At 38.1% G+C, this 23,381-nt stretch overlaps 1 protein-coding gene across 2 annotated transcripts in view; it reads left to right on the top strand.

The window, feature by feature from the left end:
* The window catches only part of ZSWIM6 (zinc finger SWIM-type containing 6), a 190,210-nt gene that overhangs the window by 107,094 nt on the left and 59,735 nt on the right, over positions 1 to 23,381 (top strand). Inside the window, exon 2 of one of the 2 annotated variants that reach the window (XM_066242637.1) lies at positions 12,377 to 12,733. The exons of the other annotated variant lie outside the window; for it this stretch is intronic. Within the exon in view, the coding sequence (XP_066098734.1) occupies positions 12,377 to 12,733 (357 nt within the window). The remainder of the gene's footprint in view (positions 1 to 12,376; positions 12,734 to 23,381) is intronic. 2 annotated transcript variants of the gene reach the window in all.

The following is a 23,381-nucleotide window of genomic DNA, read 5'->3' as shown; positions in this document are numbered from 1 at the left end:
AATTATAATTGTGGTATAAAAAACATTGTGCTTTTTCTTTTGGATTGCATTATAAGAAGATTGATCTTCAACAGCAGACTTACTTTCCCAATTAATAATTGATTCTTTAGCTGCAAATGTGGGATACTGATAATGAGGTATCTCCAGCCTTTTAGCCACACATGTCCAGGCAGGCTTTGACTCTTGGAGAAAAGTCATAAAACCTGTCAATTGGCTCATGCCAATTTACGATTTCTAAACACTCAGTTGAACGTTGAGTTTTTAGTTCTGTGTAGCAACCCTGCTTCTTATCTTGAACTATGTTTTCCATTTTCTGTAACTGTTCAGACCCTTTACCTTTTACTACCATTCTTTAAATTTATAGTAAATAAAGTTCCACTATATTAGTTCTTAGAGTTCTGTATGTATCATTCTGATGTGCATTCTGAATATCCAAAAGGGTGGTGCTGGATGCAACTTAATCCAAGCTTATATGACCTTAGGGGACCTCCCCCCCTTTCATGAATATCTGTTAACATACATAGAACACAATTTTGGGAAATGGGGTCTGCACTGTTTCTCTTATTTATTTCTGATCTAGCTCTGATCTGACTTCTTAGCTATGCTAATTATCCAATAATCCAACCAGACCTCTCAGCATTGGAACCTTGTGTTATTCATGATGCTTCTATATTGCCTGTCTCCAAGTTAGATGATTAGGGCAGAGGTTGTTGAGTAGTATAAAGTCATGTTTATAATACTTAATGAACAGTAAGGGAAAGAGGATGTTATTCTTGTATTATACATTTTGCATAGATAAACTTCACCTATATTTATGCAATCTGAGATTATTAGATTTAGAACACAAAAAATATACAATAGGAATCTCAGTTATAGACACATGGTTAAAAATTATGTAGATAAAAATTAAATGTTTACTTTTATATTGAATTCGAGAGCTTTAAGAAATTCTTCCCATGTGCTGGGGGCATATACATACATACATGACTGCAGCTCCAGCAGTGTTTGTCCGTTTCCTCTCCCTTCCCTGAGCCACAGCTTCCAAGACCATGAAATGACCATTGCTTCAACTTTGTACTGGCGATGGCAGTCAAAGGTCTTATGTGAGTGAGTGTGGCAGCTACCATCCTTCACTTTGTCCTGGGTAACTCATCATTACTGCTGCCTATCTCTGTAATTTTTAAGAAATTATTTAATATAGTCTATTCCCTGTATTTAATACACGAGAAAAGAAAAGGAAACAAGAAATAGGTACTAATGGCTGAAATGAGAACAAGTTATCCATTCTCTCTCTGCCTTGACTTACCTTGAATGCTGTATGCCAGGGGTCGGGAACCTATGGCTCATGAGCCAGATGTGGCTTTTTTGATGGCTGCATCTGGCTTGCAGACATCTTTAATAAAAATAATAATAACGTTAAAAATACAAAACATTCTCATGTATTACAATCCATTCATTTCCTACCACTCATGTTCATGGTTGCGGGTGGCTGGAGCCAATCACAGCTGTCCTCCGGGACAACACCAAATTTTTATTGGATAATGTGTAACGTACACGGGTCGTTGTATGACTCTCACAGAATTACATTTTAAAATATGTGGTGTTCATGGCTCTTTCAGCCAAAAAGGTTCCCGACCCCTGCTGTGTGCCATCTTTTTCTCGGGAGTATGGCTGAACCTGAAGGGGAGGGTTCAGCACGTCCATAGGATAAGGAGAGCCTGGAGGTGTCCTCCTGCCAGAGTAGGCAGGGCCAGTCAGTACATTGATGACATTGATGTCAGTGTTTGCATTTGGCTTGTGGTCATTACCAGGCTCCCAGAACATGTGGCAAATTCTTTACTCAGTAAGACTTTGAGCACTTTTTAAATTTTAGCAAAAGCACTTTTTTCCTTTAAGCAATTTGTGTTCATTGTAGAAATTTTAGAAAAAACACTTCTCCCACACAAAACAAGGAAAATAAAAAGTCGCTTGTAAACCACACTCTGCTCCAAGATACTGGTCAGAATGTCTTAGTAAGTTTCATCTATATTTTGAACACGTTACCTGTATGCTTCTTTATCACCAGGTACTTACGGGAAAAAAAATGAACCACATAGTCAGTGTATACATCTTCCTCACTGTTCTTAAAACACACAGAGCTGGGAGGATTTCTTTTCAGCTGGACATCAGACAGGAAATAGTGATCCTACAGCCCTACAGCTAGCATTCTTTGGCATCCTGGGCATTCTTCGAGGAGGGCAGGAATTCTAACCCCACTCTGCCTGTCAGGCCATGAAATACTGAAAACGAAAATCTGTGGGCACTTCTTCTTTTGCAAGAACTGCAAGTTTGCTTACTGTTAACACCCAGCTTTCAATTGATCTCCAGCCCAGCAACAAGATGGACTTGGGCTTTAAAAATAATTCTATATACCTTATCATGGAAGGCAAACATCAGGGATAAGAAAGGTGTTTTATATTTTAGTAGACAGATCATCAAAGCTAGGAGTGAAAAGTCATTACTTACTGAAACCAGAAGTTATTTTGAGACAGAATTAAGTCTTCTAAGAGCTAGTCTTTTCTGTTTCAAATCAAATCACATTTTAGAAAGTGCTATGTAAATTGGGAGCAAATGAAAAAAAAAATGATAGTAGTTCCATTAATTTGGAAGTATGAATATATTAGTATATAATCACAACAACAAAAACAAACCCTTGTCCATTATTGTAATAGAAATGCTAGTGTGCTCTTGGGAGCTTGGCATTTCCAGCAGCGTGCGCACTCATGCTAATGGCTAGGGTTTTAGTGCACTTGTTGGAAATGCTGGGCTTCCAAGAGCATGCTGCTTTCTCATACAACAAAGGTGATATTAGGCAGCCCATAGAGGAAATCCTGTGGTTTATATACATTGTTATTTCTAATCCTTACATGTCCTGCAACATAGATATTATTAATTCCTTTTTTTTGATGTGAAAATTAAGGCTAAGTTACTTGCCTAAGGTCATTTAACTGAGGTGTTGCTAAATGGAAAATTGATCTTTTTTTAGAAGGTTTTAATTCTCTCTGAAATGCAACCTGTCCTTCTGTTATCCTGCATATTCTGTTGCCTCTGCCTTTCTCATATATGATACAGTTTGCCTCGGGCAAAAAACATATTACCGAAACTGTTGGCTTATATATATTTTTCACTAATGGAATTGTTTTGAATGAATATACAAAGAATTCTAAATTATGCAGAATCATATAGGGTTTGTAAACCAATCTCTTTGTAAAGGTAAATACTATAATTAGTCATTTTTTAATTTTTGTGTTTTAATTTAGATTTTTAATGAAAGTTTTACTTAATAGTAATACATTTTTGTTACTATAAATTTCTCTTAATTAATTAATGCTCTGACCAGTTTAACAACATTTCTGACTTCTTAGAATGGGGAGAATTTAGGTTACAGAATGAACTAGAAATTGTATACATTCTTTATATCACAAGTTGTATGTGCTTTACTGTTCTGTTGACTATGTTTAATTGCGTATATTCTGACTAGAAAAACTTTGTTTCAGCCGTAACTTGAATCATCTAGGTCAGTGGACCAGCAGCACAGTATTACCTGGGATGATGGCACAGGGCCCAGCAGTCTGTGTTGTAACAGTCTCTCCAGGTGGTTCTGGTGCACACTGCAGTTTGAGAAGCTCCAGTCTTCATGTTCCACATACACACATCAAGGGTTATTTAAAAGGTTTTGTATGTTCTGTCAACTAACAAATGCTTCTTGAGTGTTTTCTTCAGGACAGTCCTCTGTGACCATGGTGTCACAGGTCTCTGCTATCTCCTGTGATGTCACAGACCTCTGTTTCCAGCTTAACTCATGAAAGAGGAGTGGACTCTTAGAAATAGTCTTTAGTTAAGTATAAAATATCTTGGGCTTGGAGCCAAAGCATTTAGTTACTTGTGGTTTACATAGTTTAGGGTGGTATTGCTTGGAAGAACCCATGAATTCCTTCATTTGACATAGTTTCAAGGGCTGGCCTAGCATTCCAAGGGTTACAGAGATAAAAGATGGTGCCCTATGTCCATCTTTTGTGTGTGTGTATGTGTGTGTGTGTGTGTGTGTGTGTGTGTATTTTTCTGAAGCTGGAAATGGGGAGAGACAGTCAGACAGACTCCCGCATGCACCCGACTGGGATCCACCCGGCACGCCCACCAGGGGCGCCGCTCTGCCCACCAAGGGGCGCCGCTCTGCCCCTCCAGGGTGTCGTTCTGCCACCACCAGAGCCACTCTGGCGCCTGGGGCAGAGGCCAAGGAGCCATCCCCAGCGCCCGCCCGGGCCATCTTTGCTCCATTGGAGCCTTGGCTGTGGAAGGGGAAGAGAGAGACAGAGAGAAAGGAGGGGAGGGGGGTGGAGAAGCAAATGGGCGCTTCTCCTATGTGCCCTGGCCGGGAATCAAACCCGGGTCTCCCGCACGCCAGGCCGACGCTCTACCGCTGTGCCAACCGGCCAGGGCTCCATCTTTCTTAGAAATGTTTATACTCAAGTGTCTGTATCTGTTCATTTCTATCAGCCTTTTAAATCATTTATGTGTTGGTGTGGAAAGATGTATTTGTACAAGTTTATCATTTGGATTTTAGAAAACTCATGTTCCTACCAGTGCTTCAGAGGCCTGCTTAATCCAAACTGTGTTCTACCACCTATCTGAGAACGCCTGTAAAAAGCAGAGAGTGATGGTGTACTTTGCAGGATTAAGTCTATTAGAATTTGGGAATGAGGTAAGACATTAGGAATAGGTTATGGCCAAAATGTGGGGCGCCTGTTGAGGTTGAAGGGTCAGGCTGTGGAGCTCCAGGGTGTGGGTGGCAGAATTTGACTGTGGGAGCCCCAATCTGAGCACATGTGTCTCCTTCCATTCCTAAAAGCAAACGGCCAAGCACTTCTGAAGGTTGTTTTGCTATAAGCAACAACAGGAAGTAAGCTAGGAAAAGGATTTTCTGTCCCCTCTCCCATTTAGAAGGTGTGTGGAGGTGTTAAGAGTTGGTGTTCGTGCACCATAGGGCTCTAATAAACTTAACCGGCACTTCAAGGAAGTTAAGGACCCAAGTTAAAGGCCAAGTCAGGGAAGGTAATAAGAGGGAGCAGTGAGCTGAAGGGGACAGCTCTGGGGACTGTTAAGATGGCGAGGGAGCCTGGGTTGTCAGGCTTTTTAAGGATGGCAGAAGGCTGGAGCCTTTTTGCTTGCATTAGAAAATGTTGGCATCAGATAAAGTGGAGTAGAGTGAAATGTAAAAGATTGGGGCAAATAATTTAAATTCTTAAGAACCTTGTGGCTATATAGTTGTTAAAGTAACTCAAATTCTACCTAACTTGTTTATTACCTCCCTGTCTACCCATCCAGAATCTGAGACTGGGCAATGGTGGTTTCCCTCAGTTCTGGAAAATTGATGGCATTGGTGGTGGTGGGGAACCCTTAGTACTTCAGAATTTGGGATGAAATGGAGTGATATGATTAGAAACAAAATGTAGCATATCCCCCTTATACTGGTGCTTCTTCACGGTGCCCACTGCAAGTAGCTAAATTAGTGGATGTATCATTTTTTGGAAATAATTTTAAATAACTAATCCCATTCATATCTGACAGTAACTCTGATCATACGGGTCCTTTTATGAAATGCTGCAAGAATCTACATTAACGAGAACAAAACCGATACTGAGCAGAATGCCGCTGGGAACTCTTGACTGGGCCCATCCGGTGCATGGTCCATAAATTTTTATGTTGTTTATATGGCGTGCTGTGGTTTACAGTCTGGTCTTTGCATTAATTTGCCATTGTCTTTCTCTCAAATATTAATGAAGTGTAAGAGTGATTCTCTCCCAAACAGGCATTTTTTAAGGTAGACTTAAAAATAAAGCTTTTCCTTTAAAAAATAATTTTCTGAAAGACAGAAGCTACTTCAGTTAGTGATTGCCAGCAAAATCTCCTAATGTCTTTCTATAAGCCGTTTAAGCTTAGTATTAGAAATTAGGGCTAGGAGATTTAATTAACTAGCTCACAGGATGCAGTTTCTTTAATTTAGGATTTCCCTTTGAGAAAATTATGTAGTTGAGAAGAAATATCATATTTTAGGCAAGTTGGCTTTTGAGTTGAGTTTATTGCCTCCATCTTGGGTTCTTATTGTGTCAGTACTGCTGATCTGGAAATTAGCACAGTTTTAATTAAAACATTTTGTTTTTTAAATTGATGATTGCATTATGGTGAGTTGGATTTTGTATGCTATAGTTTTGAGTTAGAAAAGGTAACAGTTAGGTTTTAGGCGAGGTTTTAGGCGGCACTTATTATTAACTCATCTATGTCACCAGGGTCACACAATCAGGTATTAGTTATTGTACATTTATTTAGCCAGTGTTAACCAATGAGTGTACTTTGTTATGAGAGTGTTAAATGTTAACACTTTTGCATTTTTTAGACTTAGCTTGAAAAAAATACAAGAAACCTCTCACAACCCTTACCACCCTTTCAGCCATAACATTACATTGCCTTGGTTTCTGCCTTTAATTTCCCCGGGGGTTCTTTTTATTTAGGAAAGGGGTAAAAGATGTATTTGTGTAGGTACTACACCAGTGCTTCTGTTAAATTCTTTTCAACAAAGAATATGCTACTTGAGTGGTTCATGCACACGGTGAATATTTTTTCTGACAAGAATGTGCCCTGAAAGCAGTAGTTTTTAGTGTGTATTTTATGTCTACCAGTTTATTTTAGCTTAAAAAATTTCTAATGCGTTGAGTTTGTAACCTTTCTTCAGTTAACCTAGCACATATACACATATGCACAAAATGACCAACCTTTAGGAACTATGTATTTTTAAAGTTGTCTTTCCAGTCTGATGTGGATCTCTTTTAAAAGGCAACTAAAACCTAACCTTAGATCAGAAAATCAACTTTCAAGGAAAACTTACTTTAGAATATCAGTGAATGCTCTCCAGAAACCTTAATTAACCCTCATGAATGTAAAGTTAATATATATGATTTGAATATGTGCTCATGTGTGAGAAACCTGGTCCTTCAGTGTTTCTCTGCCGAGTCTTATTAACTACTGACCTGTAAGGTTCGAGTGCAGATAACGTCATTTCAAAGATGATTGGCGAGGAGTTATTTCTTCCCTTTCTTAGCAGTGCATTATGAGTAGCAGTTCTTCCTCTTTCTGATCTCACTCTTAATTACTGGGGACCCCATAGTCCTTTTGCTTACTAAAAGGACAATCATGAGAGAGAGTTTAAAAGGTCAGTAATATCTAGGTATAAAATAAAGTTTGATCTGGTGGACACCCTTAAAGGGTCTCAGAGAATTCTTGGTGTCCCTGGACCACACTTTGAGAATCATTATAGTATAACACTTTAGAAATAATATACGGTTACTAAAAAAAAAAAAAATCATTTTTATATTTTCTGGTTTATCTGCGTGGGAAAGTAACACTTTAACAAAATTAACTATTTGTGTGTTGGCAGAACTTAATAGGAAAACGGGGAACGAAAGCTGAATCGAGCAAAGGTGTAACTGACTGAAGTTTTTGGTTTTTGTCTTCAAACGACAATTATCCTTCTAGTGTCACCCTACTCACCTCAAACATTCTCAGTGGTCACGCTTAGTTTTCAAGCTACCTCATGAATGAGAATCTCCCTGCCCCCAATTCCAGTAGCATAGAAAAATAAAGTGTTATGGATGAAGGGAATATATTCAGAACCCCTCCCTTGCTTCTCCAGCTGGGAAGAGAAGGGAAGGGAAATAAAATTTAATGAGCACTTTTACTATGTGCCAGGTGCTTTACATATGTTATTTCATTTTAATCCCAAAACAACCCTAGGAGGTATTTCTAGCCACATTCTGTGCACAGATAGAGCAAGACTTGGAGATGTTAACTAGCATGTCCAGAGCACTCAGCATTTAAGGGACAGCAGCGAATGGAGTTGGAATCTGTGTTACCAAGGCCTGTACAGTACAGTGCCTTGGTCTCTGCTTGGTTTTCCTTCAGATCCTGCATTTTGATGATGTGACTGTTAACGTTTTATTGGGCTCTGTAGTGACATGATGATAAAACAGTTGCCCAGTGAGGTTTACTGTCATGGGATTAACTATATTTGACAGATTATATTTTGTAAATCTAAGAAATACATGTATAAGAAAAGGTTTAGTTCATTTTTTCAGTTTAGTTCTTTGAAAACAGTTAATTATCCATGTTTTATCATAAAGTAGAAATTGGTTCTTTTTGTGTCCTTAGTTCTGTCCTACAGAACAGTTAACTATCCCAGAAGAGATTTTGCCTAAAACAGCTGGTTATCTGAGTTTGTCAGAACTCCAGAAAGGCAAAATCCATGCTCAGGACATGTTTCAGATCACCCTGCACCTAAGAGATAAGACTGGGTGGTTGTAGAGGAGTGCGTGGGGGAAAGACGTCTTCCAGCCCGCTAACAATTGCTGACGGAGGAAGATTTTTAAGATTTTATTTATTGATTTTACAGAGAGGAAGACAGTGTTGGGGAGAAGCAAAAAATAAAGTTGCTTCACTTTAGTGGTTCATTACTTGCTTGTTGCTGGTTGTATATGCCTTCACTGGGCAAGCCTAGGGTTTCGAACCAGCAACTTCAGCATTCCAGGTTGATGCTCTATCCACTGCACCACTACTGGCCAGGCAGAAGAGATTCTTGCTTCTGTGCATACTCTGGTATGATTTAGAACCCAAAGAGAGTAAATTGGTGGAATTTCAAAGAAGGTTTCTCAATTTGGAGAAGCCAAAATACACAACTGTACCATCCTAAAGTAAGGCTTAATGGGATTTCTATTTATTGATTCAGTATTGCATAGTCTTAGAAGGTAATATACTAGCTGTCCTTTACCTGTGTGTATGTTATTTTCCCCTTATTTAAAGTAAAGGTTCTCACCTCTAGCAACATCAACCATCCCAACCTAAAAGTAAGGGGGATGCCCTTCCTTCCCCCAAAAAAACAAATAGGCCTCTAAGTATTAAATCCCTGCCACAAAGCTAGCCACAGTAGAGGTACAGCTGACATAGGGGCAAAAATTTTTCTATGAAAAAGGCTAGCAGTATAGGATAGGAGTCATGATAGCTGATAATGGAGAAAAGTAACAAAAAGGCCCACATACAGAGTACTGCCACCTGCAGTTGTCTGTTCTGGGAAGCGCTGCCCCACTCTCTTGGTAACACCCTGCACTGTCAGCTGAATGGGGCAACAGGGTAGAACTGACAACACAGAAATATTTCCCAAAAAAAGGTTGGAATTCTTAAAGGAATTTGGGTACATGAAAGATCATCTAGAATTACTTGGAAAATGAATATTCATAGAACTCCTTAATCTTTGATATCAAATTAATGAAGTGTTACTCTGTAAGATATATATATGTTTGTGTCCTCACATTCCATAAATTGTTTGGCAGTCATAATATTTTATAGTTTGCTTTTTAAAAAACTTTGAGAGTAGTTAATGTTTAATATGAAATAGGATAATAAATTGTATGTGATATCAGGATTCAGTATACTTCCTTCTGACTTGTACAGATCACATAAATGAAGAAGTTATTTTTGCAAAACTTTTTGAGGGCTTTATTAGTTTTCCTGGGGGCCTCTTTGATAGTTAAATCAGTCTCTAGAAGTACCTGTTAAGTTATAGCTTTAATGACTATTTAAAGACTAACTAGTCTTAACTCTTGGATCCTCAGTTATCTTGGCTTTGCCTGTGTGTGATTGGAGAAGTTCTCTAATACCACTTTGATGGAGAGACAAAGACAGAGATAATGACTTGGGAGTCAAGAAGAGACATGATAATCTTAACCTGGGAGTGATCATTTTTACAAATGGGCAGTTTATGATAACTATTGTCCTATAGTAATAACTGGTTTCTTTGTACACATATATATGTGACAAGTGGGAAACGAGTTCCTTGCACTAAATGTACCGCACATCCTTGGGAACTTTGTTTTCTTTCTTAGGATCCACTGCCTGCCTCATGGGTTTTGTTATTGTAGCCTTACAGTGCATCTGGTATATAATAAGGCAAGACTGCCCTTATTCTTTAATTTTGAAATAGTGGGTATTTACTTATTAGTGACTTTTTTTCTCAAGGGAAAATACATTTAACAATATTTTAAATATGATTACTTTTACTATGTGTCTTTTTTTTAATTGTGGTTTTCCAAAAAACGTCTTGACTAAAAGATAAAGGAGACTGGAATGCACATTCTGAAACTCGGGGAGAAAACCAAAGGTTGTCTGTCATTCTGCAATGCTCAGAATAGTTTGTTGGGAAGCAATAATATAACTTGGTTTTAGGAAATACTTTTAAAATGGATTAATTTGGTAAAAATTACTGTAGCACTTTTTCTACTAATTGTTGCTGAATATGAGTTATCAAGATCAAAGTATATTACACTGAAAGATTTTATCCTCCCTTGAAGAAGACATAGTGGAGTGCAGATGCCCCACATTTGAACTCTTGGTGTCATCTGGCCATTGTTCTCCTCACATCTCTGCAGCTTCCCTGTGTCTCCACATTGTGAAGATCCTTTGGGAATGAAGGGGAATCTGAGGAGATAGGGGCCGGCTCGATGAATTTTACCCAGGTGGTATATGGTGGAAGGCTGAGGGGGAGCCACAGGCTATATTTTGTAGCTTCACATTTGAAGTCCTTGGGTGATGTGTCCTGGAGGTTCCCAAAGGGATCTCCTTTCGGTTTGTTCCTGACCTCTGAATGTGGCATTCAGGGAGGGAAGATGGGACTGAATGGGTATGCCAAAAAGAGTTCAGAGTAACCTTCCAAACACATTGAGGGAAGAGGTGGGAGGAGAATCTGTCCCTTAGCCAAACAGGCCAGGACTGACTGGTGACAGTGTCAGTGGAGGGCAGTTTTCATTTGGTTGTACTAGGACTTCCCAAAGGAGAATTTTTGCCTGTGTGGGGTGAATGTCTCATCTCTGGACCATTATTAGTAGTGCCAACATGGTCATTGGTCAGGGAGATTGTGGAGGATTCCTGTGTGGTTCTTAAACTACAATATAAGGCCTCCAAGATCCCTTGGCACTTGGTGATTTTGTGTACCTGTGTGTGTGTGTGCGCGCGCGCGAGCATGCGCTTATGTGTGTATGTAACAACTTACATCTGTATCAGCTGTAACTCTGTATAATATGAAGGAAAATAGTGATTGCTCCCTACTCAGATGTGGTATATGTGAGTTTTGGTGGGCTTTGTAGTTCCATCAGCAGCCATTACTCATACACATGGCTGTGTCGGAAAGATGCTCTGCATGCTACAGAAAGGATTATTAATTAAAACTTCTTTTCTGGTCAGTGTTTATGAAAGGGAGCCTCCTTAGTAACGGTTGAAGGAGACTAGTGGCTACCTGGAATAAAGATGGAAGAAAGGGAGGAGTTTGCTGAGAAGAAAGCTGAGCTGGCCTGTGGTACTTTAAAAAAAGGAAGAAAACCACTGATCTGGGGATTTTTATCAGGTATACTACTGATTCAGTGTGGAGCAGGGGTCTCAAACTCGCGGCCCGCCGAACAATTTTGTGCGGCCCGCAGACTAATCCATGAAGTTCAAAATATTTTGGATAAAATTAAGTAAGCCTAGGGGCCTACTTGTATTTTTCATTTCTCTAGCATCCTAGCTAGATATTAGCTTAGTTAACAGCAGTTGTGATGCGAACTACAGTTTCTGGTCGTTTTGTGATACTGAGTAAACTGCATGTACGATTGTGCTTGTTGTACTGATTTTTTTTTGTTTTCAACTGCAGTGAGAAAAGTGTTGCGTAACAGTTGTCTTTTGTAGACCTAGTGCGGCCCACCGAATGGCTGTGATCTTGCTCTGCGGCCCACATGCTGAGTTGAGTTTGAGACCCCTGGTGTAGAGTAATGAAGGCTTATTAATTTCCTATACAAATGGTGGTGGTATATGCAGTAAGTGTTTTCATATGGTCGTGTAACATACTTTATGTCTGTTGAATCTCATTTACCATATTTTTCGCTCAATAAGACGCACCCCCCCCCAAAAAAAAGTGGAGGGGAAAATGCCCATGCATCTTATGGAGCAAAAAATATGGTGTTTTATTAAATATTTTAACACACCATTTGGTTCAGAATATTTTTTTTCTTATTTTCCTCCTTAAAACCCTAAGTGTGTCTTATGGTCAGGTGCATCTTATGGAGCGAAAAATACGGTATTTTTTTACATGTAAGATGTGGGAATGGGTGTGGGGTGGGGTTTGAGCGGCCTGTTTTTACTTGAAAATAACAGCTGTTATGTTTTTTCTTGCTGCTGTCAAGTACTGCACATTTCAGAGAATTCGAGATTTCGTAGCATCTGAATGCAGAAGTAAACGCTGCCTTCCCTTTCTGTTGTTTAGGTTTTCATCTGAGCGGCACAGTGACAGAACCTGCAGTTCAGTCGGAGCCAGAAACTGTTTGCAACGTGGCCATCAGCTTTGATCGTTGCAAGATTACCTCAGTGACCTGCAGCTGTGGAAACAAGGACATATTTTATTGTGCCCATGTTGTGGCACTGTCTTTATACCGCATCCGCAAGCCAGATCAGGTCAAATTGCATCTTCCTATTTCAGAGACTCTCTTTCAAATGAACAGAGACCAACTACAAAAGTTTGTACAGTATTTGATCACAGTGCACCACACAGAAGTTTTGCCAACTGCTCAAAAATTAGCAGATGAAATTCTATCCCAGAATTCAGAAATTAACCAAGTTCATGGTGAGTATAGATATTTGTTCTATAGATTTCTTCGGATTCTTTTTATTTATAAGTTCAGCTCTTCATAAAAGTGAATTAAATATGATTTATGTCATCAGCATTGCTCTTAGGTAGCTGAGAGAATTTTAAGTTTTATTTTGCCTTATGAACATTTCTTTTGAAGTGTTTCATGTGTTCTGCTAGCTACCACACCTTTCATACTTAGAAAAGTTTCTCATTTGTCATAGCTTGTTCTTAAAGTTGTTTGGTAAAGTTTAATTAAATACTAGATATTAGTTGTGGAGAAACACTTATTTAGTTATTTAATTCACTCATGTCAGCTGTTATCAGTAAACTGACTTGTATATTCAGAATTTTTGTTCTGTTTTCTTGAAAACTATTTTTTAAGGCAGGAAGTTTGTGGCAGGATGCCTCAAATTAAGAAAATAAATTATTTGTAGAAAAATATTACAACTTGTTTAGAGAGAGATTAGGATTATTAGAAGGTTTTCTTTTAAATCTTTGTCATTGAGCATGTTATCTCATTTATTTGTAAACATTTATCAACTATTTTGTGCATTGCAAATATGTTGACTCATGAGAATATATGTCAAACTTTTCAGAAACCTATTTAATATAGTACGTTAGTACAGGATAATTAATATTGTGAAATTATAGGTTTCTGTGCTTTAAAAACATTTAGACATATTTTTAAAAATATGTTGAAGAATGTGACAGACTTGACTAAGCAGCTTAGGAGCCGAAAATTTCTTTAGTGCCATTGATTTGAGATACAGGGCCAGTCACTTACTCAACCCTGTTGTTTTAGGTTTTCTTCAAAGTCATTACTTGAGACAGCAAATATAGATGTTTGAGGTAAGCAGATGGAGATCATTTCTGAAAAACGTTTTAAATTGTGAGATATAACACACAAAAAAGTGCATAAAATATAAATGTGCAGATTAACAAAACAAACCAATACCCAGGCAGACGTAAATAGACCACTCTCAGCACTATCCAGTAGACTACTCAACAGTAGTAAGAGCCACATTTATCATTTAAACTGCTCTAGTAGCCTCATTTAAAATAAAAAAGGAAAATTAATTTTAATACGGGTTTCATTTATTTCTATATACCCAAAGTATTGGTTCAATATATTTATAAATATTGATATACTTTACTCTTTTTCATATTAAGTCTTTGAAATCTGGTGTCCCGTTTTACACACATCTGGTGTCCCGTTCTTACAGCACATCTCAAATCATACTAGAGCCACATTGCAAGTTCTCAATAGCCACATGTGGCTAGTGACTGACTACTTTATTGGACAGCACAAGTCTGTAGAGTATTCTAGGTATGAGAAAAGTACTATTTATTTGTCCATTCCACTGTTAATGGACCTTGTTTTGAATAGAGCTGCTGTGAACATACTTTTACAAGTCTCCTGGTGCCTGCTGTAAGATATTTTTAACATGGTTTTTATGTCAGGAAAATCCACACAGCCATATTTCTGCTAGTGCTCGCCATCTCAGGCTCAGCTTTATTAAAGTAGCTATCTTAAGGTGTGAAAGCGTTTTACTTGGTAGAGTCTGCCAGTGTTGAAGAACAGGATTGTAAACAACTCTGCCACAGGAGTACCTTGGACCCACCCAAAGCACATGCACTCAAGAATTTTTACAAGTAGGCTCTGCTCTGGTATATCATCTGTCTAATCTTACTGCCTTGTGAAAATCCAGGCCAGCTAACAGTCACTTCAGAGATTCTCACGAGCCCTTTCGTGGCTTCTTACTAAATTGTTCAGTGGAGGCAGAGGAACAGGAGATAGCATTTCTTCAAATTTATGCATCCCCTCCCCTGTTTATTCGTTAGGGGCACTTTGTTCTCTGAGTTTTAGTTTAACCTGATAGATGGTCTACATCAGCAGTCAGTTGTTTGTTCTATATTTCTCTTCCTCGTTTTGAAGGATAGCAGCCCCCAAAGGTTCTTATCTTAAAGCTTTTAAAATGTGTTTCTATGTTGTAATAGTGGGACTAATGAAACCATGTGAACTAAAGTTGGGTACAGAATGTGATCATTTTATTTCAGAGTTCCTAAAATTGGAAAAAATATATCAAAGGAAATATCAAGGACAGAATGCAGGTTAGCTTTAGACTCAATGTGATTTTCAAATAACTTTTGTATAACAGCTTCACGAGAGCAGTGAACTTGAGCAGTTTATCCCGCCAGCTTTCACTTCACTTAATTTATCATCAGATTTGCTCCCAGCCTGGAATTGGGCCAATTACACGAGCTGCCTTCCTTTCTGCCTTCCATTCTAGTGACAAGTGGTAAAAAAGAAGAGGTAGGAAGCAGGCCATGACCTTAAGTGATGAAATGGGAAATCCGCTCCCTGGAGAGTCTTATTTTAACTGTTAGATTAATGACTTAGTAGTGGGTGGGATTAAAAATGTTTTCCAGTTATTTGACTACATGGTCTCACGTGCCTCCAAACATCTGTATGTAAAGCATTTTTTAACCTGTTTTGAAAAAGTATATTTTTGTGTGGTTTTGTGAGTGTATTTTTTCTTTAAGAAAGATGTCTTGAATATGAACGTTTTACTTTGCTAGATAAATATCGTTAGGATAGGATTAAGATTTGATTGTCTTACTAGGTATCTTCAAGACGACAAGGTGTAGCTTATCTAAATATTTCTTAGAAAAAGTCATAATTTATTAGTAAATACAAACTATGTTGATAGTATGTTTTTTCTTTTCCTAGTGAACTTACCTGAGTGCCTCTTAAAATTCTATTAGTTGCTTTTCAATATTTTGAATGTTTTATTTTTAAAATAATTTTATCCTGAGGATTTAAAAGCTTCTTGAAGTCTATTTCAGGCACATTGTTCTTTACAATTTCCCTGTAAGCTAAACACTGGGAATTTATAATTGCAGTAGTTTCTACATGAAGAAACTAAGGAGAGTGGGCTAGTGACTTATCCAAAGTAACAGATTCGGCAAAGGTAGTTGGAATATACATTTAGGCACCATAAGAGTTTAGTCCTTGTCAGTAGAATTTTGTGTGTGTGTGTATGTATTTTTCTGAAGTTGGAAACGGGGAGGCAGTCAGACAGACTCCCGCATGCGCCTGACTGGGATCCACCCAGCATGCCCATCTGGGGCGTTGCTCTGTTGCAACCAGGGCCGTTTCTAGCGCCTGAGGCAGAGGCCACGGAGCCATCCTCAGTGCCCAAGCCAACTTTGCTCCAATGGAGCCTTGGCTGCGGGAGGGGAAGAGAGAGAGAGAGGGGGGAAGGAGGGGGGAGGGGTGGAGAAGCAGATGGGCGCTTCTCCTGTGTGCCCTGGCCGGGAATCAAACCCGGGACTCCTGCACACCAGGCCGACACTCTACCACTGAGCCAACTGGCCAGGGAGAATTTTTTAAATTGTATGTGTCTTAACACAATTTTCCAGGCAACTTTGATTAGATTATGGAATTAACCACTATATGCTAAATAGTGGCTTTAAGATAATGTTAAAATTATTTGTTCTTGGTTTTATATTCTAGTAAAAGCATTCCAGCCTCCATACTCTTAAAGAAAGAGGCTGGTATCTTTGCTAAGCGCTTACTTTGAAATTTTCCTTCCTTCCTTCCTCCCTTCCTCCCTTCCTCCCTCCCCCCCCTCTTCTTCCCCCCTTCTTCCCCGCATCTTTCCCCCTTCCTCCCCTCCCCTCCCCTCCCTTCTTCCTGAGAAGGAAGAGATAAGAAGGGAGATGAGAAGCATCAACTCGTAGTTGTGTCACTTTAGTTGTTCATTAATTGCTTCTCATATGTGCCTTGACCCAGGAGGCTCAAGGCAAACAGTGACCTTGGGCTCAAGCCAGCAACCATGGGATCATGTTGGTGAGCCCACGCTCAAGCTGGCAAACCCATGCTCAAACTGGTTAACTCATTGTTTCAAATCTGGATCTTCACTGTCCCAGGTCGATACTCTATCTACTGCACCACCACTGGTTAGGCAAAATTTACAAATTTTTAAGTGCTAACCCACTCTCTTGTGTTCATCCAACCCAGGCTTTTCTAGTCCTTGATGCTGCCTATTAAAGGAGATACATTATAGATTGGTAAATTGTGGTATAGGGATAGAACATTAAACTTGAAATCTAGAGGCCCAGAGTCCAATAGTCTCTTAACTATTTATTAAGTATGTGACCTTTGATGAGACTAATTTTTTCCTCATATTCAAAATGTTCATTATCTTCTCTAGCAGTGTTGGAAGAATTTTAATGTTGTAACATACACATGTATAATAATGAGATACTTGAGTTCATCTCTTGTTGGGATTTCTGTAAGTATGCATAGTTAAGAAGAGAGAAGGGACCAGTTGGAGGATGGAAGATATTATAGTTGGAGGCCAGCTTGCTTTTCTCATACTCTATGGCACTCTTTCCTCCTCTTCTGCTTTCTCTCTTGTGCTCTTCTTTTAGCCACCTCTTTATGGGCTAATCTGTACTGGGCAGACTATGACAAAGAGGGACAGATTTAGGGGAAGATGTGACATTGGTCCCAACATCAAACTGGGAAAGGGGTGTCATTTCAGTGGCCCTTTTACTTCCAGGGCCTGGCTAATCCCAAGTAGGCTAAACTCATTCCTCTCTCACTCACTGCCATGTGCCCAGAGATACCATCAGTCAGCCAGATGTAGAAGGGATGTATTCTCATGTCCATGAGGGTTGACACATTACATCTAAGATCTTTTCCACCTCTGATTCTGTGACTGTTTGGTGGTGGTATTTCTGTAGAAACTCAGGAGGCATGTAGGATCCATACTGCAAAGGTGTACTTCTACCCAGGTGTGCTTATATATTTTTCTTTGATCAGACATTTCCATTTGTTTGAGCATAGTTCTTATTAAACCAACACAGTGAATTTCATTCATGACTTCCTGTCCCACTAAACTTAGCCTCTGAATGCCTGTGTGTCGCTCTGTGTCTTATATATCAGTCCATTCAGGCTCCCCCAGATATTACCGAAACAAACAAGCAAACCTCCTCAGAAGTTCCATGTTCATTATGTAGCTTATGTGTATTTGATTGTAAGCACCATCGTGGCTAAAACTATGAGCTGTGTATCTTGGTAGCCTCCCTAAGGACAATACTTAAGCAGTAATAGGCACAGTTTGTTAAAAAGTAACACTGTTATATTTTCATTTCATTTTATTTTAGTAGGAACTTGGAGATTTATTTTTATATACATACATGTTTCATATCTAGCAGTGAGTGCCAGTTGGTGTTTGATGGAGGCCTCATGGCACATCTGTCTTCTTTGTTTCCCTGTGGATGGTCATGTTCATTGTAGTTGGGCTTACATTTGCAGGTATTCTAGGAGATAATTTGATTATTACAAGCATATACTTTTCAATGTAGAACATTCTGGCATTGACAGTTGATGAAGCAAAGGTATAATCAACTGATGGTTCATATAATTAGCAAATATAGTAGATATGAGAGAATAAAGTTGCTTTAAATATAAGGTCTACCGGAAAGTTCTGTCCGTTTTTGGGATAAAACAAAATACAAATTTTTCTTACCGTCAATAAACTTTATTAAATAATATAATTGCCGTTATTATTAATGATTTCTTGCCAGCATGAGGGCAATTTGTATATCCCATTTTTGAAAAATGTTTTATCTTTTGATGCGAAAAATTGAACCAATGCTAGTTTGATATCTTCTTCAGTTTTGAATTTTTTGCCCTTCAAAAAATTTTGTAAGGACAAAAACAAGTGATATTCGGAGGGTGCTAAGTCCGGGGAATATGGTGGATGCGACAGACATGCTTCTGTAGCATTTCTTCCTTGTTGAAATTCGTAAAAATTACAGTGGCGTAAATGAACTTTTATCAGTAGCCATGGGTACACTATCGTTTCACACATAAGACTAACATGAATCAACTTTGTTTTAGTTAATTTGCTACGTCAGTATGTATACATTAAGTGATAAAAATAGAGAGGCACACATGCGCCAAATAAACATGTGCTTACGTGTCGAAACTTGTGATAGAAACGGACAGAACTTTCCGGTAGACTATATATGTTATCTCAAAGCACAGTAGTGTGAAACTTAGAATTTTTAAAAATAAAACTGCATGTTGGAAAAACATATAGTAGTGTAGAACTTTGTGACCATGAAAATCCAAGTCTTCATTGGTTCCCCACTCCCAAGAACTTCCTCCCTTAGTTTCCATTAGCACCTGCTGCCCCCCCAAGGCAACCACTGTTGACAGTGTGGTTTGTATTCCTTGAGGCAGTTTTCTTCATGCACACTTGTATGTAATTTTTAAAAAGCTTAAAATACATTTTTCTGCAGTTTGCCTTTTCTCTCTACATATTGTGAATAGTTAGTGCAGATAAGTCCATTCTGTTTTAAATTGTATAACATTCCATAATATGGATATATTTAATCATTAACCTACTCTGGATGGTTTTGAAGTTGGTTTCATTTTTTTCTACTATATGTAGTGCTGCTGAGACCGTCCTTTGTGTGTGTGTGTGTTTGCAAGTCATTCTGAGTAATAGTAGTAGTAGAAATTCCTTAGTAGTAGAAATGCCAAAGTGGTATATGCATTTTGAGATTTGTAATTACTGCCTAGATTTCTTCCAAAAATGATCAGTTTTGCTCATAACTTTTAACTAAAACTTGATGTTTTCATAATATGAATTAATGTGTTTTTTAATCAGTGTATATGATCATGTACAGCTGTTTTTTTCCCCCTTTACATGAAAAAAATATTTTTTATTTACCAAAAGAGAAGTAACCTTAGAATTTATGTCTCTTAATTTGGAGGAATCTTATTTCTAACTCGAGAAATTTGCGAGGGTAACACAGAGACAGCCAAAATTGTTTTAGCCCAGTACTATTTCTTTTTTTCTTCTCCAAAGTTTTTCCTCTCCTTACCCCCTATCGCCATCTCTGACACTGGCCCAACTTTGATAATTTACAAAGTATTGCTACCAGCTACGATCAGTTTCCTCATATCTCTCTTCTCTTCACTGACCCTAAATCTCTGTGTTGGCTAGATGAGCCCATTATTATTCCTGTCTTCCCACACGTGGATTTCTTAGACCTCCTACTCTCAGACTCTTCAGAGTGTTGAAGAACTTTAGAAGTCAGCATAAGTTAGACTACTGGTTCCCTTTCTAGCTGTGTTTCGGGGCAAGTCACTAAATCTCTTTAGGCCTCCGTGTTCTTCTTTGTACAATGAGGACAATAAAGAGTGCCTACTTCACAAGCTCAGAGGGATAAAGGCGTCAATGTGAATAGCCTTTGCCGCCATCACTATGATGTTGCAGTCGGTATGTGTCTCCATAGGCACTGATAGTTGAAGAAAATATTTGTTAGCCTATTTTTTTAAAAGCTTTTAAAATAATTTGAGAAAATCATTCTTGAAGGTTAGAAACATTGCAGATCTCCTTTAATAAATTTGAAGAGTTGTATTATGTAAAATTGAGACTTTCTTGAGAACATTCCTTTTAATTATTTGTGTACCAAATAATTACTAATACATTTATTAGCTAATTAATGGGAAATGACTTACCTGTTATGCACTCTGTGTTTATACTCTGAATTTTTAATGAGCTCTGGAGAATATACAATTTTTTTTTTTGCTTTAAATCTAAAATACATGATTATTTTTATATGTCAGCAGGTACATTATTAAACATCTGAAGTAAATTAAGTGATAACAAGAGAGGGGAGTAATCAAGTCAGGTGAGGGAAAGATAACAGAGGAGTGGCTGTGCACCCTGACATGCCTGTGAGTTCCCTGAGATATATTCTGATCACCATGCTATTTCCTTACTTCCTTGGCATTTAGCTAAAGGGTAGGTGGTTTGTGTAGGGGGCAGCGTCTGGCGCATGTCAGGGTTCCCTCTGTCATTAGCCCTCTGAAAAGAAAGCAGGTGGTGCTCTAACAGCTCCTGGAGAAGATACCACACTGAGTCCTGGCAGTAGGGTTACAGGGACTGACCGTGAGGATAGAGGGCGGAGAAGGATGTCTGTTTCAGCTACCACAGACTTGTAAATTGAAGTGAAGGCATTAGTCACTACTTTGAAATGAGGATTTAATTAAGAATAAAATTGAAATCTTTTCTCAAATGTTTTTGTTTTCCAGTGTATGTTATTTTTCAGTAGTCTTCTAGCTCTGTCGTCTCTAAAGAAAGACTTCTTTTGAGTATGAATTATTGAAGTTTGCTGCCTTGCCTTCCTTTTGGAGCCAGTGGTTGATGTTAACATTTTGTCTTCAGCTTGGAAGGCAGATGTACCAGTGCCTTTGTAAACCACAGACTTCTATGTGTCCTAGTTTTAACAGCAGGCACTAAAACTGTAGGAAATGGCATTCTTCTTCTATAGGTTCCCCCAAAAGAGGCTTAATTAATCCTCTCTGCAGTGTAGACATCTGCTACCTATCTTCTGTCTACATAGACTTAATTTGACAATTTAATGTTAACATAAAAGAACACTGCTACATAAATTTGCATAGTTAAAGCATTATTTGGACAACAATCACTAAAGCAGTTAAGTCACAGTTAAGATGAAGATGTAAAGCAAAAGCCTTTCACTTCTTTCTTTGAATTTGTTCCCCAACAGAGTAGAGAGGAGAAATCATTAGTTCCCCATTAGAACCCAAAGCTGTGGATAATTCCACGTGCCAAACATAGCATGAGCCAGTTGTAAACATATCTTACTATCTCAGTTTTCAAGTTTGCACCATGATTTTGGTGTTCCCTAATGCTTAGGATCACCTATTTCCCTTACATGAGATAGGTACCTCATTCAGTATGCTAACTGACATGAGACTGGTACCTCATTCAGTATACCTTAACTAAGCTAACTGTGCTCCATTTAGTACCCTGGAGAGGCCGCTGATGCCTTAGGACCCCAAATGCTTTTCAATATGAAGATCTAGACTCTGCCACTGTGTTTAACATTCTCTCCAAGTACAGAATTGTCCCTTTGCTCCTACCTCTTATTTTTATCCTGCAAAGATTCTGAATCAGTCGGTCTCGAGTGGTACTAAGCATTTATTTTTCACATTGTGCCTCAGGAATTCTGATACTCTCTTAACTTTGAAAACCACCGGGGTAAGGGAGTTTCAATGTTGGGATAAATCAAACTTAATCAAGTAGCAAACAGGGGAAGCAAAAAATTTGATGATGGTTCTTCATACCCATGAACTCTCCTTTGCTTTCCTCCTATGGTATTACATAACCAAGCTAGAAGGGAAACTCAGAGTCATACTCCCTAGCTGGAAATGAGAGACAGCGAAACTGTTTCACTTCTTTCAACAGGTGATTTCACTTTTCCTGAACACTTGAAACGTTGAAGAATCAAGCTTTGCTAATAAAATGCTCACAAAGATTAATTATACAGTTATAAAAGTTACAGCATTTATGATTATAAATGTTAAAATATGATAGGTTTTAAAATACTTTAAATGGACCATTTAATTTACAGAAACAGATTTTGGTTCCTGTCCAACTGGGGGAATATCTAATAGCAAATATATAAATTAGTGAATGGTGTTTCTCTCTGCATACCTTTCTCAAAGCTAGATGCTGAGAGGTTTGTCTTTGATTATAGACAGCCTTTAACAAGTAGAAATAAATTTTTCAAATCTTCATTTTATACAAGGCTTAGGCAACACTAATGTATATAATCAAGACATTAGGATTTGATTAAACTCTAGCCTTAAAGTTTAATAACTGAATTTGCTATTTTAGGGGGATTATCATTGTAGACTTTTAATTTTCTGGTCTATAATATACATGTCTTATTCCTAAAATATTGGTTGTGTTTAGAGTAAGTTTATCAACTAAATTATCTTTGCTTGCATTGCTATGACTGAGGATGTTTTCTGTAGAACCATGTGAGAGTTCTAATTTTTATTATCTAGTTAATTTTTTTATTCCTACATTATAGAATTTTAGGGTTGAGGAAGTATAGAGACCTAGGAGCTTAAGTGATTCAGTGGAGGACACAGTTTTTCTAAACTGCCTAGATCTGAAATTTTCTGAATTCTAATCCAGGATTAGGAACCCCATACACCCTCTCAGCTTCTGTAGATACTTTATTAGCTTATTTGCAGTAAAATTTTATTTATGGGACATTTTCCCTCTGCATTGCCTCTTCCGTTCCCTGTATGCTCAAGAAATAAGTTAATTCTAATACTAGTTTGTCCCCCATCCCCAAATAAAAAACATAACTTGATTTTCTTAAAAACTTGTGAAACATAACCCGTGTATTTAAACATTTGCTATGAGGTATCTTCAAATTAGACAGGAATAAAAGGCTGTCTGTATGTAAATTGAATGATCCATTAAAGACATTTTAAATCTGTCATGTATTTTAAAAACATAATAGTGTTTTAAAATCTACTTGGCTTTTTTTTTTATTTAGAAATTTAAATTTAATGGGGTGATAGTAATCAGTGAGAGTACAAAAGTGAAAATTTTTGAGAGTACAAAATTTCAGGTGAATATTTTGATAGCATTTGAACTGTTGATTGTGTTGTGTGCCCATCACCCAAAGTCAGATCATTTTCCGTCACCATATATTTGTCCCTCTCATTTCCTCTCCTCTCCTCCCCCTGCTCCATAACCTACTCCCCCTGGTAACCACTTTACTTTTATCT

The sequence above is a fragment of the Saccopteryx bilineata genome, chromosome 1 (genome assembly GCF_036850765.1).
Source record: "Saccopteryx bilineata isolate mSacBil1 chromosome 1, mSacBil1_pri_phased_curated, whole genome shotgun sequence".
NCBI classification, from domain to species: domain Eukaryota; kingdom Metazoa; phylum Chordata; class Mammalia; order Chiroptera; family Emballonuridae; genus Saccopteryx; species Saccopteryx bilineata.
This window is presented reverse-complemented; position numbering and strand designations above follow the sequence as displayed.